Source organism: Trachurus japonicus, unplaced genomic scaffold (assembly GCF_045865225.1).
Source record: "Trachurus japonicus isolate A0001 unplaced genomic scaffold, Traja_1.0 AP030849.1".
Taxonomy (NCBI): domain Eukaryota; kingdom Metazoa; phylum Chordata; class Actinopteri; order Carangiformes; family Carangidae; genus Trachurus; species Trachurus japonicus.
The window spans coordinates 97,426-113,471 of record NW_028220982.1 but is presented as its reverse complement, the minus strand read 5'-3'; the positions used below and the strand labels follow the sequence as shown (position 1 = coordinate 113,471).

General features: G+C 39.9%; 1 protein-coding gene across 1 annotated transcript; it reads left to right on the top strand.

Annotated features, from left to right (window-relative positions):
* The first annotated feature begins 1,580 nt into the window (after positions 1-1,580).
* On the top strand, positions 1,581-6,492 carry LOC146959940 (interferon-induced very large GTPase 1-like). The gene is made up of 2 exons (XM_085772766.1): positions 1,581-1,613; positions 1,709-6,492. The coding sequence occupies exons 1-2, from the start codon at positions 1,587-1,589 to the stop codon at positions 6,464-6,466; spliced, it is 4,785 nt and encodes a 1,594-aa protein (XP_085628892.1). The 5' UTR covers positions 1,581-1,586; the 3' UTR covers positions 6,467-6,492.
* The last annotated feature ends 9,554 nt before the right edge of the window (positions 6,493-16,046 follow it).

Here is a 16,046-nt window from a genome sequence, read left to right as displayed (position 1 = left end):
GCTTTATACTATGAGGAATCAAAGACTGTCCAGTGACAGCTGAATAGTTGGAATGAAAAGTCAAGCAATGATGTGACATGACTGAGGCAGGAATCGACCCATGATCTCATGATCACTAAACCTTTACTCTGCCACTTCGCCACAGAGAGCACACACTAAAGGACGATGTAATTGATTATAAAATGATGATTTGCTGCAAACTGTGGCACGAGCAATAAGTGAGTCTCTTAACGAACACCTGTAACCAATTGAAGGTGGGGGAGGGGAGCAGATTTCAACATAACATAACAAGAATGCTTCCCTTGGATTCAAACCCGTGACCTTGTGGTTGGATGCAGGAAGCCTAACCACTGCGCCATTCAAACACTTCTGGTGAAGTAGAGGTTGAGATTTTGATGAATGTGAGATTTTTCAATGATGCTTAAAAGAAGAAGGAACTATTGACTATTTTTTGATGAAATCAAACAAAGTATAATGCCCATTCCAGTGAATTACAAAGTTGAGCTCCTTCTACTGCTGCTGTGAAAAAAATGCATTGGGGTAAATGGCAGAGAGAGAGCACCCAGGCTGCATTTAAAAAATATTTTTAAATTATTCTCTAAATCTCTTTGCATTTTTGACCAGATTGTTAGCCAGAAGACAGGAGTGGCTACAAACTGTGGCTAAAATCATGAGTATAGAGTGTAATTTGTGGCTGTGGTGACAGTTTTAAGACAAAAGTTCCAGTTGCTTTTTTTTGGCTCTCTCCACTCTGGCTGACAATGTCACCACTCTAGCTCTGCTCGTTAGACGCAATACACACCCATTATAAAGCTGGATTTTGTCAAAAAATGTAATGATTTTAAAACTGCCAAATATCAGAAACTGTTGAAGATATCAATAAACTGAGTCATAGAGGAACACTTAAAAAGTTTGTCTACAGCTTAGAATTTGAATGAAGTCTCTAGCAGAAAGTACGCTGAAGCTTTATAGGCTGAAAGAAGTAAGAAGATTTGAAGAGTTTGAAGACTTTTCCAATGCATTCTCTATAGGGGAAAAAAATCAGAAATAGTTGAATATTGCAAAAAGTATGAATATTTGAAAAGAGAAAAGTCATTCTGATAATGTCTCAAAAAGGCTGAACGTTTTGATGTGAGAATTGTTGAAATAGCACAAAGTATGAAGGACTAGAAGAAGACCGTAAAAAGGCGGAAAGTAGTAAGAATATAAAAAGAGAATAAAGAAAATGGCCGAACAGAAGAACAATAGTGTGAATGCTGAAACTGGAGAGCACAGTGCAGTCCTGTTTTATTGTTTGTTTGTATATTTTGTTACATATATATACATTTTGTGTTTTTACAGTGTCATCCAGTGATTGATTTCCGTGTTACTCACCACTCAGAGGAAAAAGATGGGGGCACAACAATGGAGGAAGAATCTGAAATCCAATCAGCAACTGGGAAAAAAGGTAAAATTTTGCACAAAAAAAGAATACAATTGAGACTAAATCAATATAGAACTAATTGAGCTTAACATGATTTTTTTTAACACTGTGTTGAATTATATATGGCACTTTGGTTCATTGTTGTGCTGTAGATACCATACACATGGATCTGAGTGTCCACAAGGATAAGGTAAGAAACTCACAATTTCCTCTTATTTACTTCTGTCCCACTGGGTGACATTATAATTTTAATATAAATATTATGTATTCATTTATTAATTACAGCCAATGGTGGAAGCCTCTGAAGAGCTGAACAGGAAGAATCAGTGTCAAAGGGAAACTAAAATTCTGCTCCAGAGACTTCACCTTCCAGACAAACATCAACAGAAGTTGTCACCAGCAGATTTTCTTAAAATAGGTCGACCAGTAAAACAGGACAATGAAATATCTGAGGAAGATCTAGCTCATACTTTTCTTCAGAGGTTGATGATGTTAGACTACAGAGCCAGATATATATCTGTAAGACAAGTCAGTGCTGAGGCAAGCCATTCAACCCCTGTTGCTGAAACTTGTGACTTTGATGCTTTTTTGAGCAGTGATACTGGCTGTGACCAATCAAGTCAGACTCATATTCATCCAATGGACGTTCAAATGGCAGTGTTTCACTGCTCAGACAGTTTCCTGAAGCAGAACATGGTGACCAAGCTCTCACAGTGTCAGTACGCCTTACCTTTGCTTGTCCCTGACCCAGTCACAATGGAAGTTGAGTGTCCTCTGTGGACATTCAGACAAATAAGAAAAACATGGAAGAAAACTAAAATCAAAGATAATTCAACCATCATCACCATGAAGAGTTTGCCCATCTGTGAAGCTGAGACCCCCATGGTGTCATTTTTCCGCCTGGGTTCACTGTCAGTGTCTAAATCTCAGCTGATCAACACTTTGATCAACGACCGCCACAACACCTTCTTCCACAGAGACTGTCCAGGTAGCACCAAGTCTCGCCATCTGATGGATGGTGTAGCAGAGATCGCCTGGTACTGTCCTGCTGGGAAACCCAATGATGCCTTCACTGACTGCACTGCCTTCTGCAATCTTCATGGTGACGCTCTGTCAATAGAAAAGCAACGTAAAATACTGATTGAAAAATCTTCTGTCAATATTGTTCTTGTGTCAACCTTGGAAAAAAGTTCCAAAAGTACAACAGTGATCTCAACTCTTTTTAACTCTGATAAGCCTCTCATCTGTCTCGTTGCTGATAATGATTGTCGTGCAGGTCAGATGAAAAAGGGAAAATACAAAATGGGTCTAAAAGACAAAAGCCAGTCAAACATTTCTGAAGAATTAAAAAGGATCATTACAGGGATCTTGTCTGGACCACATACATCCTTCCAGCTTGAAACCATAGCCCAGGTCTCTGGAATCAGAGTGGATGAAGCTGACACAGTCTGTCAAACAGGGAAATCTGCTGCTATGAAAATAGTGGATTTACTTCAGGGGAAGGATGTTTCAAAAGATGAATTACTCCCTTGTCATGGCCGACTGTGGCATGAGTGGTGCAAAACACACAGAGAACTGTATCACCTCAAAGGAAACAACATTGAGAAGGAAAAAACTGAAAAGGAAGAAAAACTGAAGAAAATACGACAAGAACAACGTGATGCTTCCCACAGGAAACTGGTCAAGTTGTTCATTGAAGGTCTCTGCACTTGGTCAAAAGCAGACAAAGCGTATTTCCTGAAATGGACTCAGATCTTAATGGATGCTCTCTCCACAGACGAGCTCACAGTAATTCTCCAGAGTTATGATGAGAAGTGGTCAGAGGTCTTGGCCATGAAGAAGAAACATGACAAATCTGACAGCTGTGGCGAGGAACAGAAGAAATCTGAGAAGGAAGACCATGACAAGAAGTTTAAAACAAAAGAAGAAGAACACACATCCAAAAAACTGCAGTCAGTGAACTTTGGCTTGGAGCACATCTTCAGAGAAATGGGACAGATCTATGAAGCCCATAAATCTCTGCAGAAACAAACACAGAGTAAACAGACTGACTGGTCTAAATACCCTGAGCTGGCTGCAGAGCTGATGATATCAGGACATCCCATGGAGCTGATGGATGGTGATGCAGGTCATGTGCCTCTAACATGGATCTCTGGTCTTTTAGATCAAGTCATCAAGAAACTGGGCGACCAGAGAATCTTTGTGTTGTCAGTTTTGGGCATACAAAGCAGTGGAAAATCAACCATGCTGAATGCCATGTTTGGGTTACAGTTTGCAGTGAGTGCTGGCAGATGCACCAAGGGGGCCTTCATGCAGCTGGTCAAAGTGTCGGAGGAGATGAAGACAGAGTTGAAGTTTGACTATGTTCTGGTGGTGGACACTGAAGGACTGCGTGCTCTTGAACTAGCAGGTAACACCACTCTAAACCACGACAATGAACTGGCAACCTTTGTTGTTGGTCTGGGAAACATGACATTGATCAACATCTTTGGAGAGAATCCAGCTGACATGCAGGATGTTCTGCAGATTGTTGTTCAGGCTTTCATGAGGATGAAGATAGTTAAACTTTCTCCAAGTTGTGTGTTTGTTCACCAGAACGTTACAGATATTTCAGCTGCAGAGAAGAACATGGATGGAAAGAGACGCCTGCAAGAGAAACTGGACCAGATGGCCCAACTAGCTGCCAAAGAGGAGCATTGTGATGTCAAGTCTTTCAGTGACGTCATTGCATCTGATGTGCAAAAAGATGTGAAATACTTTGCCCAGCTATGGGAGGGAAGTCCACCTATGGCTCCTCCAAATCCAGGTTATAGTGAGAGCATCCAAGAGCTGAAGAGCTTCATCGTCTCTAAAGCTTCACAGTCTACTGGGTTTACTCTGTCACAGTTCAAAAGCAAAGTTCAGGACCTGTGGAACGCCCTACTGAGTGAAAACTTTGTCTTCAGCTTCAAAAACACGCTTGAAATTGCAGTGTACAGAAAAGTTGAGGATCAGTACGGGAACTGGACCTGGACCCTGAGGAGCAACATGTTGACTGTTGAAGACCAGATGTATAACAGAATTGAAAATGGAAAACTTGACAAGATTGAGCTCAGTGATCTGTCTAAACAAATGAGCAAAACATATGAAGAGACCACAGAAGACATGAAAAGGTACTTTGATGACGACAGAGACAAAGAAATGTTGGTTCAGTGGCGAGGCCGATTTGAGACCAAGATCAAGGAGTTGCATGATGAACTGGTGAGAGGAGTGAAAAGAAAACTGGATGAAGTTATCCAGCAGAAAAAGGCTTGTAAAAAGCTTGATGATCAGAAGACTGAGTTTGAGAAGAAGCTGCTCCAGAAAAGCAAAGAGCTAGCTCAGCAGTTAAAAGACAAGGCAAAAGATGAAGAGAAACTGAAACAGCAGTTTGACTCTGTTTGGAGCGGCTTGGTGAAAGAACTAACTGAAGGTATAAAACCTATTGAAGACATCAACTTGGAGAAAGATCAGACAAATATCCTCCATGAGCTTGGATTTGAATGGGAACTAATAAATAAGAGATGCAGAAACAGTTGCAAATACAAAAACATATCAGTGGCTGGTGATTACTCTCAGTATGTGGTCCAGAAGGTGTTGGCAGTATTTAGCGTATTCAAAGGCTCTTTTCAGTTTGAAGATCAACAACAGATCAGATCCCTGATTAACAATGTTGAAAAACAGTCACTTGAAATAATCCAGAACAAACCTGTAGCTACAAGTGGCTACAGTTCAACTTATTTGCAAGAAGTGGCCAAACTTGTCAAAGACAAAGTGACAGAATTTGAGTCAGAGAGGAAGTATGCTCTGAAGAAGAAGTTCACAGTTGATCTCTCACTGTATGTGTTTGACAGAGCAGGGCGTTGGCTTTCAGAGTCCCACAACAAATTCAAGAAGAAGAATGATGCATTCATTTATTTAGAAAGCAAAAGAGATCAATATTACAACATTTTCAGAAGCTACTGTAAAGAAAGCTCTTCTGCTGTTGTACTCGGAGAACTGATCTGTAACAAACTGAAGGATTCCACTGCTGAGGCGGTCTGGAACAAGACTGCTATTGGTCTCGCTGGAGAGATGAGGTGCAGTTTCCCAGCATTCAATGGAAACAGACTGAACCTGGAGAAACATGTGTTGAAGTCACTGGCAGAGAAAGAGAACTTCAATGATTTCATCAGGTACATCCGACAACCAAGGGAACAAGTAGAGAGGTTTATTAATGAGGAGGTAGAGAAATACATCTTCACATCACACAGGGATAAAGCACAACATATACTTGAGAAAAATGTTGATGATCTGGAAAATCTTTTGAGCCAGGCTTTATTTACTGCAACAGAGAAAGTCACAACTCAGAAAGGAGACATAGACATGTGGCTGGAAGAATTTTTCAATTCATTAAAAGATGAGCTGACATTTGATGTAATATGTTCTGAAAACTTCAAAGACATAAACAATTTTGACTTTCTGAAAGGAGAGATAGAAAAAGGTCTTATCATGGATGAGATGAAAAACCTCTCATTGGATATGATTATGAAATCGAGACGGAGGCCTGATCAAATCCTGATTGATCAGCTGTGCAAGTGCTGCTGGGAAAAATGCCCATTCTGTGGAGCTGTTTGCACCAACACTTTGGAAGACCACAGTGGTTCTGACCACAGTGTCATTTTTCATCGATCCATAGCAGTCAATGGATGGCATTACAGAAACACTGTGGAATTGGCCATTGAATTCTGCACAACAAATGTTGCAAGTGATCGAAAATTTCACCCGAAACATGATTCAGATGAGGTTGTTCCCTATAAACAGTACCGAATTGCTGGACCAAGGTTTGCTAACTGGAGCATTACCCCTGATGGGTCTAAACTGGCATACTGGAAATGGTTTGTGTCTCGATTTAAAACAAATCTGGAGGAACACTATCAATTAAAGTTCCAGGGCAGAGGAGAAATTCCTAATAAGTGGGGATACAGTAAAGAAGAAGCGATTCGAAGTCTTGATGAAATGTACAAGATGGGCGACTCAGCATAATTGTGGGTCACAAAACATAAAATGACATTTACACTGTACACAGCTTATCATTGAAAAATGGTTTGTCTGTGAGTTATAAGTAAGTCATAAATAAATCACAACATCTGACAGTCTGATTTCATTATCCATTATTCAGACCTAATACGATGATGATCACCAAAGAAACATAGTAGTTTGGGATCTTGGAATTAGTTGTGAAAAGGTGATGGTTAGATGATGAGTCGTGTTGTCCAAAATAACAACAACTAAAAGAACAGATTTTTATTTTTATTCTTATTTTTTTTTAAGTTTGTCACAAATTTATTTCTCTCAGTAGGTTTGTGTTGTTGTTTTTCAAGTCTTTAAATGTCAAGTTGAATCATGTTAGTATTTGAAGTTTTCAGCTGTTCATATCTCATTTTTAATAATTTGCCATCATATCTACATCATGTTAGTTTTTTGTCTGTCTGAACTTCTCTGATATTCAAAGCAAAGGATCCAAGTCATGTTAGGACAATATATGAAACAGATTTAGTCAAGTCTTTTACTGATTGTTTAGTATCAATGTAGTGTAAAATTGTATCTGTGTAATGGCTTATATGTTGGAAAAAGAACATACAAAATGTATAGATCCTATTATGCTACTTTTCTTAATCAAAGTGTGTTTTTCATTTAGTATATAATCATTTGTTTAACTTTTACTCTTAATATTGCCTTGCCTTGCCTATTGTTTTAATCTTTCTTAATGTTTGCCCTTTATTTGAACTCCTGTTTCTCTTAATGAATATCCACCATAGAAACTATATGCATAAATCTAGATGCATCTGTTGCCTCTCAGTGAACTTTTAAGACTGCACCAAAATCCCCCAATATGAGTTTTTTTGTGAAAGTGGAGAGCGGCACACTGGAACTTTCAGTTCCTTGCGGAGCCAGCTGTCACGAAGCTCTTGTGTCACAATTTATGGATAGAAAAACCATTAGGGTCTTAGTTTTGCACAAAAGCCTGGGTCATGGTGTGCTGATGAGGTGACACGAGTAGTAATCAGCATCAGAAAAAGGATCTACGATTCGGAGGAACCTCCCATATAAACACCTCGGAGGGTCGGAAAGAGATTAACGATGCAAAAGGTGGAGGGCAAAGAGAGTAACAGGATCATGGAGCAGAAAGTAGGCTTGGGCGATAGGTTAAAAATTTCCAATCGGCCACCGTACCCCTTTAAATCGGCGATTGATGATATATTCGGCAGTTATGACACGTGTGCGGAGCGCAGGTGTGTATGTAGATAAATAATTTCAACAGAATAATTATATTTTATTGCATAAAACGTTTTATTTGAACGGAATGTGCACATATCAAATCGAAAAGTATGAAATTAAAAGGCATGGTAAAGTTATGTGTGGACTGTGCACATATGCTGACCACTGAGCCAGCTGCGCCGAGGGCAGAGGCCTGTACCACGAAGCAAGCTCAACCTGGTTACTCCAAGCCTATCCAGCTGAACCGATCCACAACACTGTCACTCCGGATCAGTGGTACCACGACGCTGGTTATCAACTCGGTAACTCAACCCCGGCTTGTCTTATTGTGAATCGGTGAACGCGCACGTGTAAAGGGCGGATTCAAGGCAGCTGATCAATCACAACCATGAGCACCGACGCGTCAGAGAGAAGCGAGGTGGGCGCAGCGCACACCTAAAAAAAAAGAAGCCTGTGGTCCAACTCCAACCTGACCCGACCTGTTATTAAATGTTTACGTTTATTTAGAAGAAGTTTAATTGGTGCTGATTAAACTTGTAAATGATGCTGCTCTGGATCCAAACAACAGAACCATTTTATTATATTAGACTATATACTGTATTTCGCATCTTTGCTGAGCATAAGGTTGGTTCTAAATTAAATAAAAGCCTGTCCCATAGACGCGTGTTCGCTCGGCACACACACACACACCCTCAAAAAAAAAAAAAAAAAACTATTGGCAGAAGTCCGGGCCGTGAGAACCGGCAGCCTACCTTTTGTATGGATAATCAGCTTGATAATCTAACGGATTTGATCTGTCCCGGAAAATCCGTTATTGTGATAAGACACATGTGTTTTCATAACACAACTCTGTCCGGAGCTTCGCTACTTTTATTTCCGTATCCTTGGTAACAGTAACCCCCGGTACAAGGATTTCAAAATAAGGGCACACTGAATATCATAAAACATAATGCTCTTCTAAAACTAATTCAGACTCGTCGGAAATCAGTGTGAATAACATACATATTACATAACTATAGCTGCCAGATCCAATTTACGCACGCTTTGAATTGTGTTCCGTGTAAATTAGAGTTGAATTCTGTGGAGGAAGACCATTAATTTGGCGAAATAAAATGCAAAAAAAATCGCCCAGACAATCACCAAAAATTAAATCAACCGTGACGGACTCAGCCGGTGGTCGATTGGTGATACATTTGTCCTATCGCCCAAGCCTAGCAGAGAGCAGGATGTGATTAATGTAATAAATGTCAAAGTCCAATAAGTATAAGTATAAATGGTGTGGTAAATGAGGATTAAGTCAGTTGTGCTGTGTTGTGCGACAGAGCCCTGTTCTCCTTGTGTACGACTCAGGTCCATCTCCGGCCCAGTCCGGGCTTGAAGATATCAACAACTCAAATGTACCTCTTGAATTTAACTTTTTTTTTTTTTTACCCAACCACCATTAATGGACATAATAAAAACTATACATTGAAATACCATGTCCGTTTGTTTGCTTTGTTCCTCAAATGATAAGATCATAATTTACAAATTTCAGACACAATATAATAGATTCTACATTTTTAGGTTGTTCCATAGTACACAGGATAGTCATCTGAATGTTTTATGCATAGTTAGCTTTTTGTCTCATCTACAGGAGGCATCAAATATGAGCAGCAGTGAAATCTAGTTCAATCAGACAACTCTGGAATGAGAAGAAAAAATGTATTGAGCGTACTGTAAGCATAGCAAGCTGAAGCACAGCATGGATAGCATATTCTTGAGCATGGCTGCAGCAGGTTTGGCGTCAGGCTCTGACTCATATTCGTTCCCTGAATGATCTGCCTTGCCAGACATTACAGGGAATGAAGCAGACCCCCCACAGGGAATCAAGAGACAGAGCCCACAGGTGGATGCTGGGGAGGTGGTGGGTTTGCAAAACCTCATGGGCAGCAAGGCAGCAGCAGCAGCAGCAGCAGCAGCAGCAGCAGCAGCAGCGGTAGAGAAAGGCAGAGCAGCAGCAGAGTAGCAGCAGAAGCATAGCCAGGGATGAGCAGGTAAACTGGGGGGTTTAAATAACCCGGCCTATTTGGGGGAGGAGAGCATGTGACTGATTTTAGTTTTTAGATAAATGTACTACCCTGCAGTGACATAATGCAACTGTTGGCATAAATTGAAGAAACCTTGTGATATCTAAATATGTGTCATGTGTAAAACTATTGTAGTGAAATTTTAATTGCACTGTCCCTCACTGTATGAGAGCAACTATTTTTTGTAGTTGCCCAGACGTTAATAGAGCTCAGACCACATAGACATGTAATACTGCAGATGTAATAGAGGGACTATGATAAAATCCACATTCTTTTCATTTAGTACAGCTGGAATGAAACCCATACCGCACTGATATCATTACATCCCAGCTCTGAGGCATTTTATTGCAAAGATATAAACTCAGGTCCATGTTTATCATAGAGAATAATACAACTATTATTTTTTACAGAACATTGCCAGTTGCACTGATTCTGTTATTGACCATTCAAAAAGCCCACAACAGTTGCTGCTCTCTGGTGGTGACAGTGCAACATGAAATTAGTCTTTGCCATTAATGCAGACACAAGGGCAGAAGGGCATACTGTACTCTGGCGGGGGCACATGACGTCTGTCCGACTACCCATTTCTCCGACCATACATTTCTTTATTTTTGCGTCCATTAGTCCGACCTCCCACTTCTCCGACTTAAGTAGCCCTAACCCTTAACCTTACCCTAAACCTAACCTTAACACTGTAGAATGAGTAGTCGGAGAAATAAGCCGTCGGACTTTTGGGCAGTCGGACTGATGTATGCTCCCCCTCTGGCGGTACGAGAGGCGACAGAGATTATAGCAAATAGCAATTAATTTAATTTACCCTGTTAAATGAATGACCAATGAATGAACCAACAATGTCACCTAATGTTAATGTGTGTAAGAATAACATAATAGGGGACAGTAATGAGATGACACTCAACACTCAGCAAATCATTTCCAAAGTTTATTTGATTGATGGTCACAAAAATACGACTAAATGGCTACACTGCTATAGTGGCTGAGGCTAATGAAGAGCACCCCACTCGTACTGTATGTGACACACACAGAAAATAGTGTTGTAAAAAGAAAACAAAAACCAGGGTCACACAGCCCATGAATGGAAACCACCTCCTGGAACACCACCTCCATTGTTGGCGAGAAGAAGGGATAACACAATTAGTTGGACAACTAACACTACAAAACCATTATAAAAGTAATAGATGAAAGATATCACAGGTGCAAGACAGTTCAACCCCGACCCTAAACTCTCATCTCTGAAACAATGGAGGTTTCCTGCAGACTGGAAGAAACTACTTTGTATGTATTTTGTTTTTGATCATTTGTTATTGAATCAGGCACCTATGATTCTTGTCGTCATCACATGAGCACATGTGACTCCGCTTAAAGGGATATTTCAACATTTTGGCAATTTCGCCCATTGCCATAATCCCTATAGTCACAGGTTTGTTACCTTTAATTGTTGGTGCAAGCTGTTTTGAAACTGGCCAGGCAGGAATGCGAGCTGCTCAGCTAATGCTACGGAGGCTCTGGTGGACAAGTTGTATCCTGCACATTCACCACACTATGAAATAATAATGAAATGTTACGAGACAGAGTTGTTTTTGAGGCAAATGCATGGGTAAATGCAAAGCCGCAGATGAGATGATATACTGCTGGGGGACACATCTGGTTACATGGAGTCCTCTCCTCTCCTCTCCTCTCCTCTCCTCTCAGCACATTTTGAACTGTTGCACTTTGTAGTTTGGCCTTGGTGTCTCGCACTCTGTCTGTGTTTCCGCAGATCCACCGGAGCTCCATCTCCCTGCACCAACCGTCGCCTACTTTCCCCGTTAAAAGGGTTTTCCATGGAGTTTTTCCTCAGTGGATGTGAGGGTCTAAGGACAGAGGATGTTGTTATGATGCCATGTAAAGCCCTTTGAGACAAACTGTTTGTAAAAACGGGCTATACAAATAAAATTGCCTTGACATTCCCGTTGGGGCAGTAGTTTTTCGGCAAGGTGTCTCTTTTCAGCACAACACCAGCTTTGCATTTTCCACAAAAACAACTGGGGTGATATTGGGAATGGCAAAGGTTCCATTATAGCACATTTGACACATTTGACCTCAAAACAAACTAGAAACAGCATTTCCTAACGGAACATGCGTGTGAATGCTGAAACCCAATGCTGAACCATGCTGAATTAGCAGAATAAATTGACAAAGACATGCGGAATGGCATACAAGAAACATGTCCATCGAAGGAATTGAACCCACAACTTCATGAGTGGTAACCTAACACACTAACCATATGGCCACAGAGAACCTGAGTTACAATGAGCTTTATACTATGAGGAATCAAAGACTGTCCAATGACAGCTGAATAATTGGAATCAAAAGTCAAGCAATGATGTGAAATGACTGAGGCAGGAATCAAACCCATGACCTTATGATCATTAAACCTTTACTCTGCCACTCGGCTACAGAGAGCACACTGCTTTCAAGACTGTTGTCATTCATTGTAATGTGATGATGTGCTGCAAACTGGTATGAGTAATCAAGGAGATAACAAACACCTGTAACCAATTGAAGGCGGGGGAGGAGAGCAGAATTCAACATAACATAACAAGAGTTCTTCCCTTGGATTCAAACCAGTGACCTTGGGGTTGGCAAGCGGCCACCCTAACCCCTACACTACAGTGGAGTTGTGCAAAAGAGGTTGAGACTTTGATGAATGTGAGATTTTTCAATGATGCTTAAAAAAAAAAAAGTAAGGAAAGTGCAGAAATTAGCCACACCAAGCAAGAAGAGGACTTTTTTGTGACCTGTGACTATTTTTTGGTGAATTAAAATGAATTAAAAAGCACTTAACAGCAAGTTACAAAGTTGAGCTCCTTCTCCTGCTGCTGTAAAAAAATGCATTGGGCTGAATGAGAGCAGAGAGCTCCCTGGCTACATTTAAAAAATATTTTAAATTATTATCTAAGAACGGAAGAATGAAGAATGGAATGGAATTGTTTGTTTGTGTATGTGTGCATGTGTGACTGTGTGTGAGTGTCTGTGTGTGTCTGTCTGTGTGAGTGTGATGCCTGTGTTTGTGCGTGGACATCCTCTGTCAGTCTGGTTTATCATGTGTGTGTGTGGGGCTGTGTTTAAAAACATCTTAACGAGCGGCCAGGCTGCACCTGCACCTGTTCTATTTATAGACTTTGATAACGAGCTGGCCCCTACAGCTGGACCAACTGCACACAGAGCAGAGCAGAGCAGAGAGATTTGAGCTCTGTGCAGCTTCCCAAAACAGCCCAGAAAAAGAGAACCGTACCTCTTATCAGAATGTGGTCCTGACCATCTGGGCAAGGAGACCTTCCTGAGCACATTGATGTGCATTAAATGTTTGTAGGGCAAAAACTTTTCTCAGGGTCGCAAGGTAGAAAAGGGGGGCATTTCTGCTTTTCTAAAAAAATCAGCTCCTACTTTTATATTGAAGTGGATGAGCCACTGGAGTGGGTCTAGCTGCACAATTAGGCTCACTGAGACAATTCAGTAAGTCTGTCTGCTGTTTTGAGCACATTAAATGAGACACGACAAGTGTGGCTACAAACCGGTGAGGAAATCATGTGTCTAGAGTTTAATTTGTGGCCGTGCTGGCAATTTATCCAGAAAAAATCCTGAATGTTTTTTCGATCCCTCTCACTCTAACGATGATGTCACTCACTCTGACCCAACCCCATACACACTCATTGAAAAGTGTGAAATTTGTCAGAAATCCTCATGTGCTTTTAAAGGATTTATCTCAAAAATGGTACAAGCTATGAAAAAGTTGTACATACAGGATGAATACATTAGAAGTTTGTCTACAGCTCAGGATTTGAATGAAGTCTCTAGCTGAAAGTATGTGGACGCTTTAAAGGCTGAAAGAAGTAAGAAGATTTGAAGAGTTTCAAGACTGTTCCAATGCATTCTCTATGGGGAAAAAAAAATCAGAAATAGTTGAATATTGCAAAAAGTATGAATAGTTTAAAAGAGAAAAGACATAGCACACCTGTCCCGAAAAGGCTGAACATTTTGATATTTGAATTGTTGAAATAGCACAAAGTATGAAGGACTAGTTACATGACGAAGAAAGGCAGAAAATGGCCGAACCGAATAAAGTAAGTGAACGTAGCCTGATAATAATAATCCTTGTCCTTGCACTTCCTCTAACTAACCACAGGGTGGCAGTCTTCATCTGCATTTCATATTAAAGCACCAGCAGCATAACAGAAACCCACAAAGAGATTACTACTCAGTGTTATAATAGTCTGATACTAATGAAAAGCAAATCTCCCTGCACAGCCACAGTTCCTCAGGTGCAGGTGGGTAGCAGGAGTGCGTAAAATCAATAGAAAAAGACGGCCACCGCACACTCTGCTGATATACTTTATTAATGAACAACGCGTCTGATACTAATGTTTAAAGTCGTTCCATTACAATACACAAAGTAGTGGAGGCCTGTCTGTTTCAGATGGGAGAGACTCCATGTCCTGTCATTCCTCTGGTTGTTTCATGCAAAGAGTAATAATATACATGAAACAACAGCCATTAAAATAACATTCAATATAATCCTAAATAAGTGTCAGGCTTCTCTGACTTACTTTTTTATTTGGGTTTAAATAAACACATGAACTTGTTTTTCAAATCAAAGAAGCAGAAGAAAGAAATTCACTTCTACATTTTTTAATTAATTTACTCATTTCGTGTATCAGTAGAAGAAAAAATCGATATTTTACCTTCACCAAAATATTAGGATTGGACTCTGCATAATATATACAGTTTTAACAAACTCCGACAAAATAAGCAGAAACTAAATGCATATACATCCAGTCATTAACAACAGCCAGTCTAACCCTTTTCACTGCAGTCACAGGTGTAGGTAATAAGACAAATGAGTGTGAGCAGCAGGGGCTGATGGGAGTTTGAGGAGCCGTCAGAAACCACGTGGCCTCGTCTGAGCTCACAGCTGGTCCTTGTTGGGCCTCAGCAGTGTTCTTTGCTGTGATGTATTTTCTTTAACTTTTCTGAGAACAAAGTTCTTTTCTCTCATTTTAGTCGGTTACAGGAGTTGTACATTTATTTTTCTGCTGCTTGTGTAATGTAATTCATGTTTATATATCCAATAAAACAGTGAAAAAGCGACTGGACTTGCATAATTTACACATTTTTAAAGTAAAAAAACTTTGAAAAAAACACGCTATTGTAATTCACTATGAAGAATGTGGTTGAACATTTTGAGCAGAAGTACACATAATTCTAGTACTTCTTTATCAAAAATCATGGGTCGGGTCCAGGCTAATTTAGGCAAATTCTGAGCAACAAACAGGAGAATAGGAAGAAAAGCCAGTTGACTTTAAAGTGTTCACATCAGTTGAGCCTTGAACCCACAACTTCTGGAACCAAAGACCATAGTCTATCACACTGAACTAATTGGCAAGTGCAGTTCCACAGTGGCTTTACAAATTGTGTAAGCCATTCACAAGTTTGGTGACCATTGAGCAAAATTTGTGGGAGGAGATAGGTTTAATAAGTTTTACAGTTTTTGAAAAAAAAAGAGTGATGGACTTCATAATTTGTACAAAGGTTTCACCAGTATCTGGGCTACATGTTGGTTTCAAAACTGTAGCACGTACCGTTGACTTTGTTTTTTCAAAGTTTTTAAATTTAAATGCTTTTTGGAAGGTGTTATGAACAACGCAACCACCACCACCATATTATTATTAGGGCCACGGGCCATCGCACCGGGCACTGGTCCCAACAGCTATGAAATAGCTGCAGTGACCAGTGACTGCAGCACTGGTGACATTTTGACACTGTTATTGTGTGGATTTTTTCTTATTAGTAAGTAATATTAGTAGTATTAGTAATAACTAATGTTATTCGGTTCGCCCATTTTGTTTCTTTAAATTTACTTGTTCCGCTCTTTTTCTTCGTTTAACTCCTCCTTCATACTTTGTGCTATTTCAACAATTCATACATCAAAACATGCAGCTTTTTCAGGACAGTGTTGCTATATCTTTTCTCTTTCATACTATTTATACTTTTTTTTAAAATATTTAACTTTTTCTGCAATTTTTCTCCCATAGGAATGCATTGAAAACTCTTCAAATCTTCTTACTTCTTTGAACCTCTAAAACTTCAGCATACTTTCTCCCACAGACCCTATTTGACTTTTAAACTGTAGACAAACTTTTAATCTATTCCCGTATAACTCATCTTATTGATATCTTCAACAGTTCCAGATATTTGTCAGTTTTAAAATCATTACATTT